Source organism: Heterodontus francisci, chromosome 3 (assembly GCF_036365525.1).
Source record: "Heterodontus francisci isolate sHetFra1 chromosome 3, sHetFra1.hap1, whole genome shotgun sequence".
Lineage (NCBI taxonomy): Eukaryota > Metazoa > Chordata > Chondrichthyes > Heterodontiformes > Heterodontidae > Heterodontus > Heterodontus francisci.
In genome coordinates, this window is record NC_090373.1 from 209,155,247 (window position 1) to 209,174,540 (window position 19,294).

A 19,294-nucleotide genomic window follows, 5' to 3' on the forward strand; every position below is an offset into this window, starting at 1 on the left:
AAGAAGAATCTTACAGCTGATAGATTATTACCTAAATTGGAGTCATTGAGTCATTTACAGCCATAGAATGAGGCCATTTGGCCCATCGAGTCAGATGATACGAAACCTGAAAACATGAATTGTGAGGAGGATAGTGTAGAACTTCAAAAGGACATAGACAAGTTGGTGGAATGGGTGGACAAGTGGCAGATGAAATTTAATGTCAAGAGGTATGAAGTGATTCATTTTGGTAGGAAGAACGCAGACACAATAAAAAATAAAGGGTGCAATTCTGAAGGAGTAGAGTGGCCTGGGTTTAAAAATCATTGAAGGTGGCAGGACAGGTTGAGAGAGCGGTTAATGGAGCATATTAGGCTTCATGAATAGCACAGAGTATAAAAGTTACTTTAAATTTGTATGGAACAGTGGTTTGGCCTCAACTGGAGTATTGTGTCCAGTTCTGGGTGCCACACTTTAGAAAACATATGAAGGCATTAGAGAGAGTGCAGAAAAGATTCATGAGAATGGTCCCAGGGATAAGAAACTTCAGTTATGAAGATAGATTGGAGAAGTTAGGACTGTTTTCCTTGGAGAAGAGAAGATTGAGAGGAGATTTAATAGAGATGCTCAAAATCATGAGGGGTCTGGACAGGGTAGATGGGAAAAACTGTTCCCATTGGTGGATTGATCAAGAACAAGAGGGCACAGATTTAAGGTGATTGGCAAAAGAAGCAACAGCGACATGAGGAAAAACCTTTTCACGCAGTGAGTGGTTAGCATCTGGAATGCACTGTGTGAGAGTATGTGGAAGTCATTTATGGCACAGAAGGAGACCATTCGGCCCATCGGGTTCATGCCTGCTCTCCACGGAGCTATGCTGTCAGTCCCATAGCCCTGTCAGTCTATTTCTCTCAGGTAGCCATCCAACTTCCTCTTGAAGTAATTGATCATCTCTGCTTCTGCCACCCTTGTGGGCAGCGAGTTCCAGGTCATTACCACCCGCTACATAAAAAGTGCTTCTTCATATTCCCCCTGCATCTTTTGCCCAAAACTTTCAATCTGTGTCCACCAGTCCTTGTACCATTTGTTAATGGGAACAGATTTTCCTTGTCTAACTTATCTAAGCCTGTCATAATCTTGTACACCTCTATTAAATCTCCCCTCGAGAACAAACCCAGCTTTTCCAACCTAAACTTGTGATGAAAATCCACCATCCCTGGAACCATTCTGGTAAATTTCCTCTGCACCCGCTCAAGGACCCTCACATAATTCCTAAAGTGTTGTGACCAGAACTGGATGCAGTATTCTAGTTGACGCCTAACCAGAGCTTTATAAAGGTTCAGCATAACTTCCCTCTTTTTGTACTCTATGCCTCTCTTTATAAAGCCCAAGATTCCATATACTTTCCTAACCGCTCTCTCAATATGTCCTGCCACCTTCACTTTCATACACATGCACCCACAGGTCCCTCTGTTCCTGCATACTCTTTTGAACTACGCCATTAAGTCTATATTGCCTTACCTGATCCCATCTTCCAAAATATGTCATCTCACACTTCGCTGAATTAAATTCCATTTGCCACTTGTCTGCCCATTCTGCTAGCCTATCTATGTCCTTTTGCAAGCGGTTCATATCCTCGCTGTTTGCAACTCCTCCAAGTTTGGTATCATCAGGAAATTTTGAAATTCTGCTTTGTATTCCAAGATCCAAGTAATTTATATATCGCAAAAAAAGCAGTGGTCCTAGCACTGACCCTTGGGGAACACCACTGTCTACCATCCTCCATTCTGAAAAACAACCATTTACCACGACTCACTGTTTTCTGTCCTTCAGCCAATTTCTTTTTATCGAATTGAACACTGACCCTCCTATTTCATGAGTCTCAGTTTTGTTAACCAGCCTTTTATGTGGAATGTTATCAAACGTTTTCTTAAATTTGTACGGGCTGGAAGGCGAGGAATAGATGAAGCACTTGAGGAATATAAAGACATTAGGAAGGAACTTAAGCAAGGAGTTAGGAGGGCTAAAAGGGCTCATGAAAAGTCATTGGCAAACGGGATTAAGGAAAATCCCAAGGCTTTTTATACATATATAAAGAGCAAGAGGGTAACCAGGGAAAGGGTTGGTCCACTCAAGGACAGAGATGGGAATCTATGTGTGGAGCCAGAGGAAATGGGCGAGGTACTAAATGAGTACTTTGCATCAGTATTCACCAAGGAGAAGGACTTGGTGGATGATGAGCCTAGGGAACGGAGTGTAGATAGTCTCAGTCATCTCATTATCAAAAAGGAGGAGGTGTTGGGTGTCTTGCAAAGCATTAAGGTAGATAAATCCCCAGGGCCTGATGGGATCTACCCTAGAATACTGAGGGAGGCAAGGGAAGAAATTGCCGGGGCCTTGACAGAAATCTTTGCATCCTCATTGGCTACAGGTGAGGTCCCAGAGGACTGGAGAATAGCCAATGTTGATCCTTTGTTTAAGACGGTTGGTAAGGATAATCCAGGAAATTATAGGCCGGTGAGCCTGACGTCAGTGGTAGGGAAACTATTAGAGAGGATTCTTCGGGACAAGATTTACTCCCATTTGGAAACAAACAAACTTATTAGCGAGAGACAGCATGGTTTTGTGAAGGGGAGGTCGTGTCTTACTAATTTGATTGAGTTATTTGAGGAAGTGACGAAGATGATTGATGAGGGAAGGGCAGTGGATGTTGTCTATATGGACTTCATTAAAGCCTTTGACAAAGTCCCGCATGGCAGACTGGTGCAAAAGGTGAAGTCACATGGGATCAGAGGTGAGCTGGCAAGATGGATACAGAACTGGCTCGGTCACAGAAGACAGAGGGTAACAGTGGATGGGTGTTTTTCTGAATGGAGGGATGTGACTAGTGGTGTTCTGCAGGGATCAGTGCTGGGACCTTTGCTGTTTGTAGTATATATAAATGATTTGGAGGAAAATGTAGCTGGTCTGATTAGTAAGTTTGCGAATGACACAAAGGTTGGTGGAGTTGCGGATAATGTTGAGGATTGTCAGAGGATACAGCAGGATATAGATCGGTTGGAGACTTGGGCGGAGAAATGGCAGATGGAGTTTAATCCGGACAAATGTGAGGTAATGCATTTTGGAAGGTATAATGCAGGTGGGAGGTATACAGTAAATGGCAGAACCCTTAGGAGTATTGACAGGCAGAGAGATCTGGGCGTACAGGTCCACAAGTCACTGAAAGTGGCAACGCAGATGGATAAGGTAGTCAAGAAGGCATTCGGCATGCTTGCCTTCATCGGTCAGGGCATAGAGTATAAAAATTGGCAAGTCATGCTGCAGCTGTACAGAACTTTAGTTAGGCCACACTTAGAATATTGCGTGCAATTCTGGTCGCCACACTACCAGAAGGACGTGGAGGCTTTGGAGAGGGTACAGAGGAGGTTTACCAGGATGTTGCCTGGTCTGGAGGGCATTAGCTATGAGGAGAGGTTGGATAAACTTGGATTGTTTTCACTGGAACGACGGAGGTGGAGGGGCGACATGATAGAGATTTACAAAGTTATGAGCGGCATGGACAGAGTGGATAGTCAGAAGCTTTTTCCCAGGGTGGAAGAGTCAGTTACTGGGGGACATAGATTTAAGGTGCGGGGGGCAAAGTTTAGAGGGGATGTGCGAGGCAAGTTTTTTACACAGAGGGTGGTGAGTGCCTGGAACTTGCTGCCAGGGGAGGTGGTGGAAGCAGATACGATAGCGACGTTTAAGAGACATCTTGACAAATATATGAATAGGAAGGGAATAGAGGGATATGGGCCCCGGAAGTGCAGAAGTTGTTAGTTTCGGCAGGCATCAAGATCGGCGCAGGCTTGGAGGGCCGAATGGCCTGTTCCTGTGCTGTACTGTTCTTCTTTGTTCTATTCCATATAGACAACCTCCACCACATTCCCTTCATCAACCTTCTCTGTTACTTCATCAAAAATTTAAATGAGATTAGTCAAGCATGATCTGCCTTTTACAAATCCATGCTGGCTATCCTTAATTAACTGGAACCTCTCCAAGTGCCTGTTGATTTTATTTTCCCTGAATATTGTTTCTAAAACCTTACCCACCACTGATGATAAACTTTCTGGCCTGTTGTTGCTAGGACTGTCCTTACACCCTTTCTTAAATGAAGGTGTCACATTTGCCACTTTCCAATCCTCTGGCACCTCCACCATATCTAGGGAAGATTGGAAATTATGGCAAGCCCTATGCTATCTCCACGCCCTGCACCCCCCCCCCCCCCCCCCCCCCAACCTGAGGTGCAAGCCATCCGGACCAGGTGACTTATCTATGCATAGCCAGTCTTTCCAGTACCTCATGCCTCTCAGTTTTTGCCCTTTCCATTTCTACTGATATTTCGTCAGATTCGACTTCCTTAGTGAACACTGATGCAAAGTACTTGTTAAGTTTTGGGCAAAGGATGCAGGGGGAATATGAGGAAGGATTTTTTTTATGCAGCAGGTGGTAATGACCTGGAACTCGCTGCCCACAAGGGTGGGGGAAGCAGAGGCAATCAATGACTTCAAGAGGAAGTGGGATTGCCACCTGAGAGAAATAGACTTGCAGGGCTACTAGGATTGAGCCAGGGAGTGGGACTGACAGCATAGCTCCATGGAGAGCTGGCATGGACACAATGGGCTGAATGGCCTCCTTCTGTTCTCTATGACTCAAAATATATTAGCCTTGCCCTGAGCCTCTAAGCATATATTATCCTTTTTGTCCCTACTAGGCCCCACTCCACCTCTTATTACCTGCTTACTATTTACATGCCTCTAGAAGATTTTTGGGTTCCATTTTGTGTTGACTTCCATTCTATTCGCATATTCTCTCTTTGCCAGTCTTAGTTTTATCTTCACTTTCCCTCTCAATGTCTTGTATATGGCCTGGTTCTCCCTTGAAGAATTTGGGTAATTAAAGTTCCCCAGTATCACCACTCTATATTCTTGTGCATCGTTGTGATTACTGTGAATAAAACTATAAATAGGCAATTGAGTGATATTTCGAAACTTAAAATCTAGTTAGTTAAAAATGGAAGCTAGGTGGTGTGTTGCAGCTATAGCATGTAGGAGCTGGTGGTGCCTGCCTGGTGCCAGGGTTAAGGGCATGTCTTGGGGTTGGAGAGGAACTTGGAATAGGAAGGGAAATATCCCATTGTCGAGATCCACGTGCATATCAAGGACATTGGCAGGACTAAGAAAGAGGTTCTTCTGTAGTATGAGCAGCTTGGAGCTAAATTAAAAAGCAGTACCACAAAGGTAATAATCTTTGGATTACTACCTGAACCACAAGCAAATTGGAGTATGGTCAATAAAATTAGAGAGTTAAATATGTGGCCGAAAGATTGGTGTGGGGAAAATCTGTTTCAATTCATGTGGCACTGGGCACCAGTACTGGGAAAAGAGGGAACTGTTCAATTGGGACGGATTTCACTTGAACTGTGCTGGGGCCAGTGTCCTGACAAATCAAATAACTAGGGCAGTAGATGGAGCTTTAAACAAAATAGTTGGGGTGAGAGGAAACTTAGAAAGTCAAAGAGAAAGGACTAGGCAATAGTGCAGGGTAACAATATGATGATGATAACCAAAGTATACCAGGAAGGGACAGAGGGTACAAATATAAGAGTGCACCAGCAAATAGGGTCAAAGTAGGGAAAAATAGTTAAAAGACTAAATTCAAGGCTCTTTATCTGAATTCACACAGTATTTCTAGCAAGATGGACGAATTGATAGCACAAATAGAAATAAATGGGTATGATCCGATAGCCATTACAGAGATGTGGTTGCAAGGTGCCCAAGACTGGGAGCTGAGATACTCAACATTTCTAAAGGATTGGCAGAAAGGGAAAGGAAGGTGGGGTACTTTTGTTACTAAAGGATGAGTTCAGGAGATTGAGAGGTGATCTCAATCAAACATATAAAATTTTACATGGCTTGACAGGGTAGATGCAGGAAGGATGTGTCCTTGAAGTAGATGATCAGCCATGATCTCATTTAAATGGAGAGATATTACAGAATGCTGCGGTATAGAGGGATCTTGGTGTCCTCATACATGAAACACAAGACTTCAGCATGCATGTACAGCAAGTAATTAGGAAGACAAATGGATTGTTGGTCTTTATTGTAAGGGGGTGTAACACGTTTAACAGTTACTTGGATTCGGACTCAAATAGAATAAATGATGACACTGACAAAAGGTTTTGTATTGCAAAATTCTTGAACTAACTTTATTGTACTACTCTTTAAGACCACAAGGATAAAAATAACACACTGATAGCTGATGAACAGGCGAATATCACTGCACAGAAATGATCAAAGATACAGATTGATCCAGCTCACCCAGTCCGTGTCTTTATTATTACCCCACGAAACTGACCTCTTTATCCAGCCCGTGTCCTTACTGTAACTCAACCACAGAAAACTGGTGTCTGTCTCTCTCTCACCCAACACTGTATCTACTGATTAAACCACAGAGTCTAAAAGGTTTGCTCACCCAGTTGCCTGGTATTGTTCCACAAGCTTTTCTGTTATCCAGTCCAGCTCAGGCCCTTTCATGTTTGTTCCGACTCCTACTCTGTGCACTGATCAGACGCTGGGGGGTTGCGGGGGGGTGGTTGGGAGAATTGTTGCTTGACGTGTTGGCCAATGGTCCGGCTGTACAGATTTAAATAATGGGTAAGAGAAGCAAAAGCGATATGAGGAAAAACTTTTTCACGCAGCAAGTGGTTAAGGTCTGGAATGCGTTGCCTGAGAGTGTGGTGGAGGCAGGTTCAATTGAAGCATTCTAAAGGGCATTAGACTGTAATATGAAAAGGAAGAATGTGCAGGGTTATGGGGAGAAGGCGGGGGAATGGCATTAGCGGAATTGTTCTTTTGGAGAGTTGGTGCAGACACGATGGTCCAAATGGTGGCCTCCTGCGCTGTTACAATTCTGTTTCACCTATCTATTCTCATCCAATTTTACAACACTGGTCCCGTAGCCTTGTATGCTATGGCATTTCAAGTGCTCATCTAAATACTTCTTAAATGTTGTGAGGGTTCCTGCCTCTACCACCCCTTCAGGTAGTGTGTGCCAGAGAGTATGTATCCAGTGAACTGTGCACAGTGTCTGTATCCAGTGAACAGTGTGCCAGAGTGTCTGTATTCAGTCAAGAGACCAAAATTAGAGGGCCAAAAAGTCACCAGTAAACCAAATATGGAATCCAGGAGAAAAGTCCCTAGCCAGAGAGTAGCTAGAATGTGAAACTCACTACCACAATTATGTAGAACCATACAGAATTTACAACACAAAAACAGACCATTCGGCCCAACATGCTGTTGTTTCTGCTCCAATGAGCCTTCTCCCACGCCTCTTCATCTCACCCCATCAACATATCCTTCTATTCCTTTCTCCCTCAAGTGTTTATCCAGCTTCCCCTTAAATGTATCTATACTATTCACCTCAACTATTCCATGTGGTAGCGGGTTCCACATTCTCACCACTCTCCAGGTAAAGAGGTTTCTCCCTAATTCCCGATTGGATTTTTTAGTGACTGTCTTATATTTATGGCCCCTAGTTCTGAGCTCCCCACAAATGGATAGATTTTTTTCTGTCTATTCTATCAAAATCTTCCAGAATTTTAAAGACCTCTATGAGGTCACCCCACAGTGGTGCAGTGGTTAGCACTACAGCCTCACAGCTCCAGGGACCCGGGTTCGATTCTGGGTACTGCCTGTGTGGAGTTTGCAAGTTCTCCCTGTGTCTGCGTGGGTTTTCTCCGGATGCTCCGGTTTCCTCCCACAAGCCAAAAGACTTGCAGGTTGGTAGGTAAATTGGCCATTATAAATTGTCACTAGTATAGGTAGGTGGTAGGGAAATATAGGGACAGGTGGGGATGTTTGGTAGGAATATGGGATTAGTGTAGGATTAGTATAAATGGGTGGTTGATGGTCGGCACAGACTCGTTGGGCCGAAGGGCCTGTTTCAGTGCTGTATCTCTAATCTAATCAAAAAAAAACCTTCTCTTTTAAAGAGACCCAGTCAGTTTTCTCTTCCCCGACAAGTATAACCTCTCCATTCTGGTATTATCTTTGCACCTTCTCTGATGCCTCTTTATCCTTTTCATAATAGGGAGACCAGAAATGTTCACAGTACTCCAATGTGTTTTAACCAAGGTCTTATGCAAGTTGGTCACAACCTCTCTGCTTCCCATTCTATCCCTCTAGAAAATAAACCCTAATGCTCAGTTTGATTTTGTTATGGCCTTATTAACCTGTCACTACTTTTAATAATTTATGTATTTGTCCTCCCAGATTCCTTTGCTACTCTACCCCATTTAGACACTTATTTTTAGAAATGTAATACGTGACCTCCTTATTTCTCTTACCAGAATGTAATACCTCGCACTTATTTATGTTAAGGTGAAGAGCATAAAACATGAGGGAGAAAGGAATAGTAAGACATGTTAATGGGGTCGAATGACGAGGATGGGAGGAGGCTCATGTGGAGCATAAACACCAGCGTAGACTTGTGGAGCCCAATGGCCTGTTTCTTCATTGTAAATGTAAGGCTAAGGGAGGAGAGATGGAGGCTGCATCGGGGGGAATAACCAGGTAAGAGAAAGGGATTTAATGGGCACGAGAGCATCAAAGGTGAGGGTGTGATTGAGCAGATGGGAAGTTGCAGAAACATCACAGTGAATGAAGGGCTAAAAGCTCGAGATAGTTGGGAATTTGAAAGTGCCATTTTAAATGACTTTGGGGTAGGAGATTTTCTTACAGAGAAGCCACAGCAGTGGGCAGGGCTGGGAGAAGCAGGGAACAGGAATGTGAGGTATACAAGGAAGTGATTCTATTTAAAGTTTGCTCACCGAGTGTCATTTCTGTCACTGCCTAAACAACAATTTGCATTTATATAGCACCTCTAACCTAGTAAGGAGCGTAACCTAAACCAAATCTGATACCGAACCACATATTAAGGCAGATGACCAAAAGCCCGACCAAACAGGCAGGTTCCAAACGAGGAGAGAAAGAGGTGAAGTTGCAGGGAGGTTTAGGGAGACAACTCCAAAGCCCAGGGAGCCGAAGGCATGGCCGCCAATGGTGGATCAATCAAAATCGGAGATGCCCAAGAAGCCGGAACCAGAGAAGCACAGATATCTTGGAAGGTTGGAAGAGGCTACAGAGACTGGGAGGGGCGAGGCCACGGAGGGATTCAAAAACAAGAACGAGAAACCTAAAATCGAGGCGTTGCCAGAACAGGAGCCAAAGTAGGTCGGTGAGCAATGGCTGATGGGTGAAAAGGACCCGGCACGAACCAGGACATGGGCAGCAGAGTTTTGGTTGAGCTGTGGCATCTGATTATTGTAACGTCATTTCTTTCTGTGTTCAGCATTCAGCTCGTGATCTGACTGTAGAGCACCCTCACTGAGTTGGTTTCTCGCACTAGCTTCCCTCAAGCTCACTCTCGATGGGATTGCTGAGTACAGTACCTCCTTGGTCTGGTTTAAGTAGATGGAATAGATGGAGTAAAAACAAAAAGTGCTGGAAATACTCGGCAGGTCAGGCAGCATCTGTGGAGAGAGAAGCAGAGTTAACGTTTCAGTTCTGTGACCTTTCATCAGAACAGGCAAAGGTTGGGAACCAGAGCAGTAGGACAGCAAGTGAAATAAATGAAGGGGAACTAGTAGATAAGGCTAGTAAGACTTAAGAGGAAGAGCAGGCAGGGTGATGTTGCGGAGAACAGTGGGACTGGTGGTCTGAAGTGCATTTGTTTCAATGCAAGAGGTACAACAGGTAAGGCAGATGAACCTAGAGCTTGGATTAGTACTTGGAACTATGATGTTGTTGCTATTACAGAGACTTGGTTGAGGGAAGGACAGGATTGGCAGCTAAATGTTCCAGGATTTAGAAGCTTCAGGCGGGATAGAGGGGGATATAAAAGGGGTGTTGGAGTTGCATTACTGGTTAAGGAGGATATCACAGCTGTACTGCGGGAGGACACCTCGGAGGGGTCATGCAGCGAGGCAATATGGGTGGAGCTCAGGAATAGGAAGGGTGCAGTCACAATGTTGGGGGTTTACTACAGGCCTCCCAACAGCCAACGGGAGGTAGAGGAGCAGATATGTAGACAGATTTTGGAAAGATGTAAAGGTAACAGGGTTGTAGTGGTGGGTAATTTTAACTTCCCCTATATTGACTGGGACTCACTTAGTGCTAGGGACTTGGATGGGGCAGAATTTGTAAGGAGCATCCAGGAGGGCTTCTTGAAACAATACGTAGATAGTACAACTAGGGATGGGGCCGTACTGGACCTGGTATTGGGGAATGAGCCCGGCCAGGTGGTCGAAGTTTCAGTAGGGGAGCATTTCGGGAACAGTGACCATAATTCCATAAGTTTTAAGGTACTTGTGGATAAGGATAAGAGTAGTCCTCGGGTGAAGGTGCTAAATTGGGGGAAGGCTAATTATAACAATATTAGGCAGGAACTGAAGAATTTAGATTGGGGGCGGCTGTTTGAGGGTAAATCAACATCTGACATGTGGGAGTCTTTCAAACTTCAGTTGATTAGAATCCAGGACCAGCATGTTCCTGTGAGGAAGAAGGATAAGTTTGGCAAGTTTCGGGAACCTTGGATAACGCAGGATATTGTGAGCCTCGTCAAAAAGAAAAAGGAAGCATTCGTAAGGGCTGGAAGGCTAGGAACAGACGAATCCCTTGAGGAATATAAAGACAGTAGGAAGGAACTTAAGCAAGGAGTCAGGAGGGCTAAAAGGGATTGAGAGAAGTCATTGGCAAACAGGATTAAGGAAAATCCCAAGGCTTTTTATACGTATATAAAGAGCAAGGGGGTAACCAGGGTCAGTGACCCGAAGTTCCGATGAAGGGTCACTGACCCGAAACGTTAACTCTGCTTCTCTTTCCACAGATGCTGCCAGACCTGCTGAGTGATTCCAGCATTTCTTCTTTTTATTTACCAGGATGTTGCCTGGTCTGGAGGGCATTAGCTATGAGGAGAGGTTGGATAAACTCGGATTGTTTTCACTGGAACGACGGAGGTGGAGGGGCGACATGATAGAGGTTTACAAAGTTATAAGCGGCATGGACAGAGTGTATAGTCAGAAGCTTTTTCCCAGGGTGGAAGAGTCAGTTAGTTACTAAGGGACATAGGTTTAAGGTGCGAGGGGCAAAGTTTAGAGGGGATGTGCGAGGCAAGTTCTTTACACAGAGGGTGGTGAGTGCCTGGAACTTGTTGCCGGGGGAGGTGGTGGAAGCAGGTACCATAGAGACGTTTAAGAGGCATCTTGACAAATACATGAATAGGATGGGAATAGAGGGATACGGACCCCGGAAGTGCAGAAGGTTTTAGTTTAGGCAGGCATCAAGATCGGCGCAGGCTTGGAGGGCCGAATGGTCTGTTCCCGTGCTGCACTGTTCTTTTTTCTTTGACAGCACCTTCCAAACCCCTTGTCCTCACCTTCCGCCCCACCAGCCTCCATATCCAAGTGATCATCCTCCACCACCTCCAGCGTGATACCACTACCAAATGCATCTTCCCCTCCCCTGCCCCTTCAGCATTCTGAAGGGATCCTTCCCTCCGTGACACCCTGGTCCACTCCTCCATTACTCCCAACACCACGTCCTCTTCCCACAGGACCTTCCCATGCAATCGCAGGAGGTGTAATACATGCTCTTTTCTCTCCTCTCTCCTCACTATCCAAGGCCCCAAATACTCCTTTCAGGTGAAGCAGCGATTTACTTGTACTTCTTTCAATTTGGTATACTGTATTCGCTGCTTACAATGTGATCTCCTCTGCATTGGAGAGACCAAACGCAGATTGGGTGACTGCTTTGTGGAACACCTCCACTCAGTCCGAAAGCATGACCCCGAGCTTCCGGTTGCTTGCCATTTCAACACTCCCCCCTGCTCTCATGCTCACATCTCTGACCTTGGCCTGCTGTAGTGTTCCAGTGAACATCAGCGCAAGCTCGAGGAGCAGCACCTGATCTTCCGATTAGGCACATGTCAGCCTTGCGAACTGAACATTGAGTTCAATCACTTCAGAGCATAACTGGCCTTTTTTTTTAACTTTTTTTATATATTTTATTTTTTAACCATGTGCCTGTTTTTCATGTAGTCAGAGCTGCTCATTATTTTGCTATTAACCATCTCTCGGCACTAATGCTTTTTTTTTCACCACAAACATTAACACACTCTTTAAAAAAGGCAAATGGTATGTTGGCCTTCATAGCAAGAGGATTCGAGTACAGGAGCAGGGATGTCTTGCTGCAATTATACAGGGCCTTGGTGAGCACTTTTGGTCTTATCTGAGGAAGGATGTTCTTGCTATAGCGGGAGTGTAGCGAAGGTTTACCAGACTGATTCCTGGGATGGCGGGATTGACGTATGAGGAGAGATTGAGTCGGTTAGGATTATGTTCGCTGGAGTTCAGAAGAGTGAGGGGGGATCTCATAGAAACCTATAAAATTCTAACTGGACTTGACAGGGTAGATGCAGGAAGGATGTTCCCGATGGTGGGGGAGTGCAGAACCAGGGGTCATAGTCTCAGGATACGGGGTAAACCTTTCAGGACTGAGATGAGGAGAGATTTCTTCACCCAGAGAGTGGTGAGCCTGTGGAATTCACTACCACAGAAAACAGTTGAGGCCAAAATTTTGCATCTTTTCAAGAAGGAGTTAGATATAGCTCTTGGGTCTAAAGCGATCAAAGGGTATGAGGTGAAAGTGGGAACAGGTTACTGAGTTGGATGATCAGCCATGATCATAATGAATGGCAGAGCAGGGCTGAATGGCCTACTCCTGCTCCTATTTTCTATGTTTCTTTGCCTTTATCCCAGGACAGCTTTGTTATTTCTCTCCTGCCCTCTGCCATATCAAACACCTTCCCCTTTGTTCTCTCCCCCACCCCCCTCCCCTTCACTTGCTTAAATCCTAATTCTTTTCTCACCTTTGCCAGTTCTGATGAAAGGTCACAGACCTGAAACGTTAACTCTGCTTCTCTCTCTACAGATGCTGCCTGACCTGCTGAGTATTTCCAGAACTTTCTGTTTTTATTTCAGATTTCCAGCATCTGCAGTATTTTGCTTTTATTATATTGGAATAGATGGAGGTCTTGCATGCAAATATACTGCTATTTTTCCTTTTCCTGACTTAGCTACCTTTTTTTTCTTTTAAAACAGGATATCTTGGAAGAAATGAGGAAAGAACTTCAAAAACTAAAAGAGGAGCTTATCGATGGTGAGTGTAGACATAACACACAGTTTATGAGCTAACTAGCCAATCACTAATTTGCTTCACAATATTGTTGGTCACTGTGGAATTGAATATTTTTCATAAAGTCACCAACCTTCTGGCAGGCTTTTAAACTGTGGTGAACAAAACACACATTGCCGACAAGAGGCCAAAAGGATTTGAGAAAGTGATGCAATTTAAATAACTGCATGATCAGTCGGCCATTGAGATTTCTAGATGGTAACTAAGAATTTGAAAGATTGCACGATTATGGCTGGTCAATAAGGTTGCACAAAGGTGCTTTTTTAAATTAGCAAGTCAGTCTGAGGAGCTCTGCACCTCGAGGAATGATTCAGCATGAGGCCCACATTTGTTTTATTTTTGATATTTATCTGGAAAATGTTCTTTCCTCTGCACCCCACGTACCCCATGTGTGTAATGCGTGAAACAAAAACAAGAAATGCTGGAATCACTCAGCAGGTCTGGCAGCATCTGTGGAAAGAGAAGCAGAGTTAACGTTTCGGGTCAGTGACCCTTCTTCGGAATGCGTGATCTTTTTTTAATCTCTGAGTCTCCAAGTAAAAGCAGGGGCTCTGGGAGCTGAAGCTGTGGAAATGGAACCTCGTTTTATAAATCTGACACCCCTGGCCCAGAGATAGTGACAATGTCATGAGTTGCATATTGAGAGTGGGAAGGCCAGGTGCAACATTTTAAGATAATTTTAGGCTGACCTATCATGATTATACTATTTCCTGCAGTTAATTCATAAAATTCAAAGAAGCCAATCAATGTCTATGCCAGCTCTTTGAAATAGCAATACAATTACTCTTTCCCCATAGCCCTGCATTTTTCCCCGTTTCAAGTATATATCCAATTGCTTTTTGAAAGTTATTTTTGAAAATCAGCTTCCTCCACCTTTTCAGGCAGTGTATTCCAGATCATAACTCTCTTCCTTCCTGCAGCATTCATTGAAACCTGCAAATCCCAGTGTATTCCAGATCATAACTCTCTTCCTTCCTGCAGCATTCATTGAAACCTGCAAATCCCAGTGTATTCCAGATCATAACTCCCTTCCTGCAGCATTCATTGAAACCTGCAAATCCCAGTGTATTCCAGATCATAACTCCCTTCCTACAGCATTCATTGAAACCTGCAAATCCCAGTGTATTCCAGATCATAACTCTCTTCCTTCCTGCAGCATTCATTGAAACCTGCAAATCCCAGTGTATTCCAGATCATAACTCTCTTCCTGCAGCATTCATTGAAACCTGCAAATCCCAGTGTATTCCAGATCATAACTCCCTTCCTGCAGCATTCATTGAAACCTGCAAATCCCAGTGTATTCCAGATCATAACTCTCTTCCTTCCTGCAGCATTCATTGAAACCTGCAAATCCCAGTGTATTCCAGATCATAACTCCCTTCCTGCAGCATTCATTGAAACCTGCAAATCCCAGTGTATTCCAGATCATAACTCTCTTCCTGCAGCATTCATTGAAACCTGCAAATCCCAGTGTATTCCAGATCATAACTCTCTTCCTTCCTGCAGCATTCATTGAAACCTGCAAATCCCAGTGTATTCCAGATCATAACTCCCTTCCTGCAGCATTCATTGAAACCTGCAAATCCCAGTGTATTCCAGATCATAACTCTCTTCCTTCCTGCAGCATTCATTGGAACCTGCAAATCCCAGTGTATTCCAGATCATAACTCCCTTCCTGCAGCATTCATTGAAACCTGCAAATTCTAGTGTATTCCAGATCATAACTCTCTTCCTTCCTGCAGCATTCATTGAAACCTGCAAATCCCAGTGTATTCCAGATCATAACTCCCTTCCTGCAGCATTCATTGAAACCTGCAAATCCCAGTGTATTCCAGATCATAACTCTCTTCCTGCAGCATTCATTGAAACCTGCAAATCCCAGTGTATTCCAGATCATAACTCCCTTCCTGCAGCATTCATTGAAACCTGAAAATCCCAGTGTATTCCAGATCATAACTCTCTTCCTGCAGCATTCATTGAAACCTGCAAATCCCAGTGTATTCCAGATCATAACTCCCTTCCTGCAGCATTCATTGAAACCTGCAAATCCCAGTGTATTCCAGATCATAACTCCCTTCCTGCAGCATTCATTGAAACCTGCAAATCCCAGTGTATTCCAGATCATAACTCTCTTCCTGCAGCATTCATTGAAACCTGCAAATCCCAGTGTATTCCAGATCATAACTCTCTTCCTGCAGCATTCATTGAAACCTGCAAATCCCAGTGTATTCCAGATCATAACTCTCTTCCTGCAGCATTCATTGAAACCTGCAAATCCCAGTGTATTCCAGATCATAACTCTCTTCCTGCAGCATTCATTGAAACCTGCAAATCCCAGTGTATTCCAGATCATAACTCCCTTCCTGCAGCATTCATTGAAACCTGAAAATCCCAGTGTATTCCAGATCATAACTCTCTTCCTGCAGCATTTATTGAAACCTGAAAATCCCAGTGTATTCCAGATCATAACTCTCTTCCTGCAGCATTCATTGAAACCTGAAAATCCCAGTGTAGTCCAGATCATAACTCTCTTCCTGCAGCATTCATTGAAACCTGCAAATCCCAGTGTATTCCAGATCATAACTCTCTTCCTGCAGCATTCATTGAAACCTGAAAATCCCAGTGTATTCCAGATCATAACTCCCTTCCTGCAGCATTCATTGAAACCTGCAAATCCCAGTGTATTCCAGATCATAACTCTCTTCCTGCAGCATTCATTGAAACCTGCAAATCCCAGTGTATTCCAGATCATAACTCCCTTCCTGCAGCATTCATTGAAACCTGCAAATCCCAGTGTATTCCAGATCATAACTCTCTTCCTGCAGCATTCATTGAAACCTGAAAATCCCAGTGTATTCCAGATCATAACTCTCTTCCTGCAGCATTCATTGAGACCTGCAAATCCCAGTGTATTCCAGATCATAACTCTCTTCCTGCAGCATTCATTGAAACCTGCAAATCCCAGTGTATTCCAGATCATAACTCTCTTCCTGCAGCATTCATTGAAACCTGCAAATCCCAGTGTATTCCAGATCATAACTCCCTTCCTGCAGCATTCATTGAGACCTGCAAATCCCAGTGTATTCCAGATCATAACTCTCTTCCTGCAGCATTCATTGAAACCTGCAAATCCCAGTGTATTCCAGATCATAACTCTCTTCCTGCAGCATTCATTGAAACCTGAAAATCCCAGTGTATTCCAGATCATAACTCTCTTCCTGCAGCATTCATTGAAACCTGAAAATCCCAGTGTATTCCAGATCATAACTCTCTTCCTGCAGCATTCATTGAAACCTGCAAATCCCAGTGTATTCCAGATCATAACTCTCTTCCTGCAGCATTCATTGAAACCTGCAAATCCCAGTGTATTCCAGATCATAACTCTCTTCCTGCAGCATTCATTGAAACCTGCAAATCCCAGTGTATTCCAGATCATAACTCTCTTCCTGCAGCATTCATTGAAACCTGCAAATCCCAGTGTATTCCAGATCATAACTCCCTTCCTGCAGCATTCATTGAAACCTGAAAATCCCAGTGTATTCCAGATCATAACTCTCTTCCTGCAGCATTCATTGAAACCTGCAAATCCCAGTGTATTCCAGATCATAACTCTCTTCCTGCAGCATTCATTGAAACCTGAAAAGCCCAGTGTATTCCAGATCATAACTCTCTTCCTGCAGCATTCATTGAAACCTGCAAATCCCAGTGTATTCCAGATCATAACTCCCTTCCTGCAGCATTCATTGAAACCTGCAAATCCCAGTGTATTCCAGATCATAACTCTCTTCCTGCAGCATTCATTGAAACCTGCAAATCCCAGTGTATTCCAGATCATAACTCTCTTCCTGCAGCATTCATTGAAACCTGCAAATCCCAGTGTATTCCAGATCATAACTCCCTTCCTGCAGCATTCATTGAAACCTGCAAATCCCAGTGTATTCCAGATCATAACTCTCTTCCTGCAGCATTCATTGAAACCTGCAAATCCCAGTGTATTCCAGATCATAACTCTCTTCCTGCAGCATTCATTGAAACCTGCAAATCCCAGTGTATTCCAGATCATAACTCTCTTCCTGCAGCATTCATTGAAACCTGCAAATCCCAGTGTATTCCAGATCATAACTCTCTTCCTGCAGCATTCATTGAAACCTGCAAATCCCAGTGTATTCCAGATCATAACTCCCTTCCTGCAGCATTCATTGAAACCTGCAAATCCCAGTGTATTCCAGATCATAACTCTCTTCCTGCAGCATTCATTGAAACCTGCAAATCCCAGTGTATTCCAGATCATAACTCCCTTCCTGCAGCATTCATTGAGACCTGCAAATCCCAGTGTATTCCAGATCATAACTCTCTTCCTGCAGCATTCATTGAAACCTGCAAATCCCAGTGTATTCCAGATCATAACTCTCTTCCTTCCTGCAGCATTCATTGAAACCTGCAAATCCCAGTGTATTCCAGATCATAACTCCCTTCCTGCAGCATTCATTGAAACCTGCAAATCCCAGTGTATTCCAGATCATAACTCTCTTCCTGCAGCATTCATTGAAACCTGCAAATCCCAGTGTATTCCAGATCATAACTCCCTTCCTGCAGCATTCATTGAAACCTGCAAATCCCAGTGTATTCCAGATCATAACTCTCTTCCTGCAGCATTCATTGAAACCTGCAAATCCCAGTGTATTCCAGATCATAACTCTCTTCCTTCCTGCAGCATTCATTGAAACCTGCAAATCCCAGTGTATTCCAGATCATAACTCTCTTCCTGCAGCATTCATTGAAACCTGCAAATCCCAGTGTATTCCAGATCATAACTCTCTTCCTTCCTGCAGCATTCATTGAAACCTGAAAATCCCATGCTGTCAAGTTAAAACTGATTGATTCGTTCCCCCCACCCCCACCCCCAGTTCTTCTGCCAATTGTCTTAAATCTGTGTCCTCTGGTTACGGACAGTCCAACCAGTGGAAATAGCTATCAAAACCCTTATTTATACCTCAATTAAATCTCCTCTTCACCTGCTCTGCTGTGAGGAGAACAATCCCAACTACTCCAGTCTCTCCATATAACTGAAGTCACTCATCTAATGCTTTGACATCCTTCCTAAATTGTGGTGTCCAGACTTGTACTCAATACTCCAGCTGCTACACCTGCACTGCTGAACTACAAGAAAGCCCCAGCGAGTTAACATCCGTAGCACTTAAAGCCGCCAGAAGCACCGTGCAAATAACTACTGGCAACACCTATGCAGTCGTATTCAGCTGGCCTCCGACACCGGAAACATCAGTGGAATGTATGAAGGCATTAAGAGAGCTTTTGGGCCAACCATCAAGAAGATCGCCCCCCCCACTCACGTCTAAATCAGGGGACACAATCACTGACCAACGCAAGCAAATGGACCGCTGGGTGGAGCACTACCTAGAACTGTACTCCAGGGAAGATACCACCCTTAATGCAGCCCAGTCTGCCAGTCATGGATGAGCTGGATGAACAGCCAACAAAATGGGAGCTCAGTAATGCCATTGATTCTCTAGCCAGCGGAAAAGCCCCTAGAAAGGACAGCATTACCCCTGAAATAAACAAGTGTGCCAAGCCTGCTATACACTCAGCACTCCATGAAATGTTTTGCCTGTGCTGGGATGAGGGAGCAGTACCACAGGACATGCGCGATGCCAATATCATCACCTTCTATAAGAACAAGGGTGACAACGGGGACTGCAACAACTACTCTCCCTGCTCAGCACAGAAGGGGAAAGCCTTCACTCGAGTCGTTTTAAACAGACTCCAGAAGCCGGCAAAGCGTGTCTACCCTGAGGCACAGTGTAGCTTTCGAGCAGAGAGATCCACCATTGACATGCTGTTCTCCCTTCGCCAACTACAGGAGAAATGCTGCGAACAACAGATGCCCCTCTACTTTGCTTTCATAGATCTCACCAAAGCCTTTGACCTCGTCAGCAGAACGTGGTCTCTTCAGACTACTAGCAAAGATTGGATATTCACCCAAGCTACTGAGTATCATCACCTCA

General features: G+C 44.2%; 1 protein-coding gene across 2 annotated transcripts in view; it reads left to right on the top strand.

Annotated features, from left to right (window-relative positions):
* The window catches only part of enah (ENAH actin regulator), a 618,517-nt gene that overhangs the window by 582,822 nt on the left and 16,401 nt on the right, over positions 1-19,294 (top strand). For both annotated transcript variants that reach the window (XM_068028274.1, XM_068028275.1), the window contains exon 13: positions 13,178-13,235. In XM_068028274.1, the coding sequence (XP_067884375.1) occupies positions 13,178-13,235 (58 nt within the window). The remainder of the gene's footprint in view (positions 1-13,177; positions 13,236-19,294) is intronic.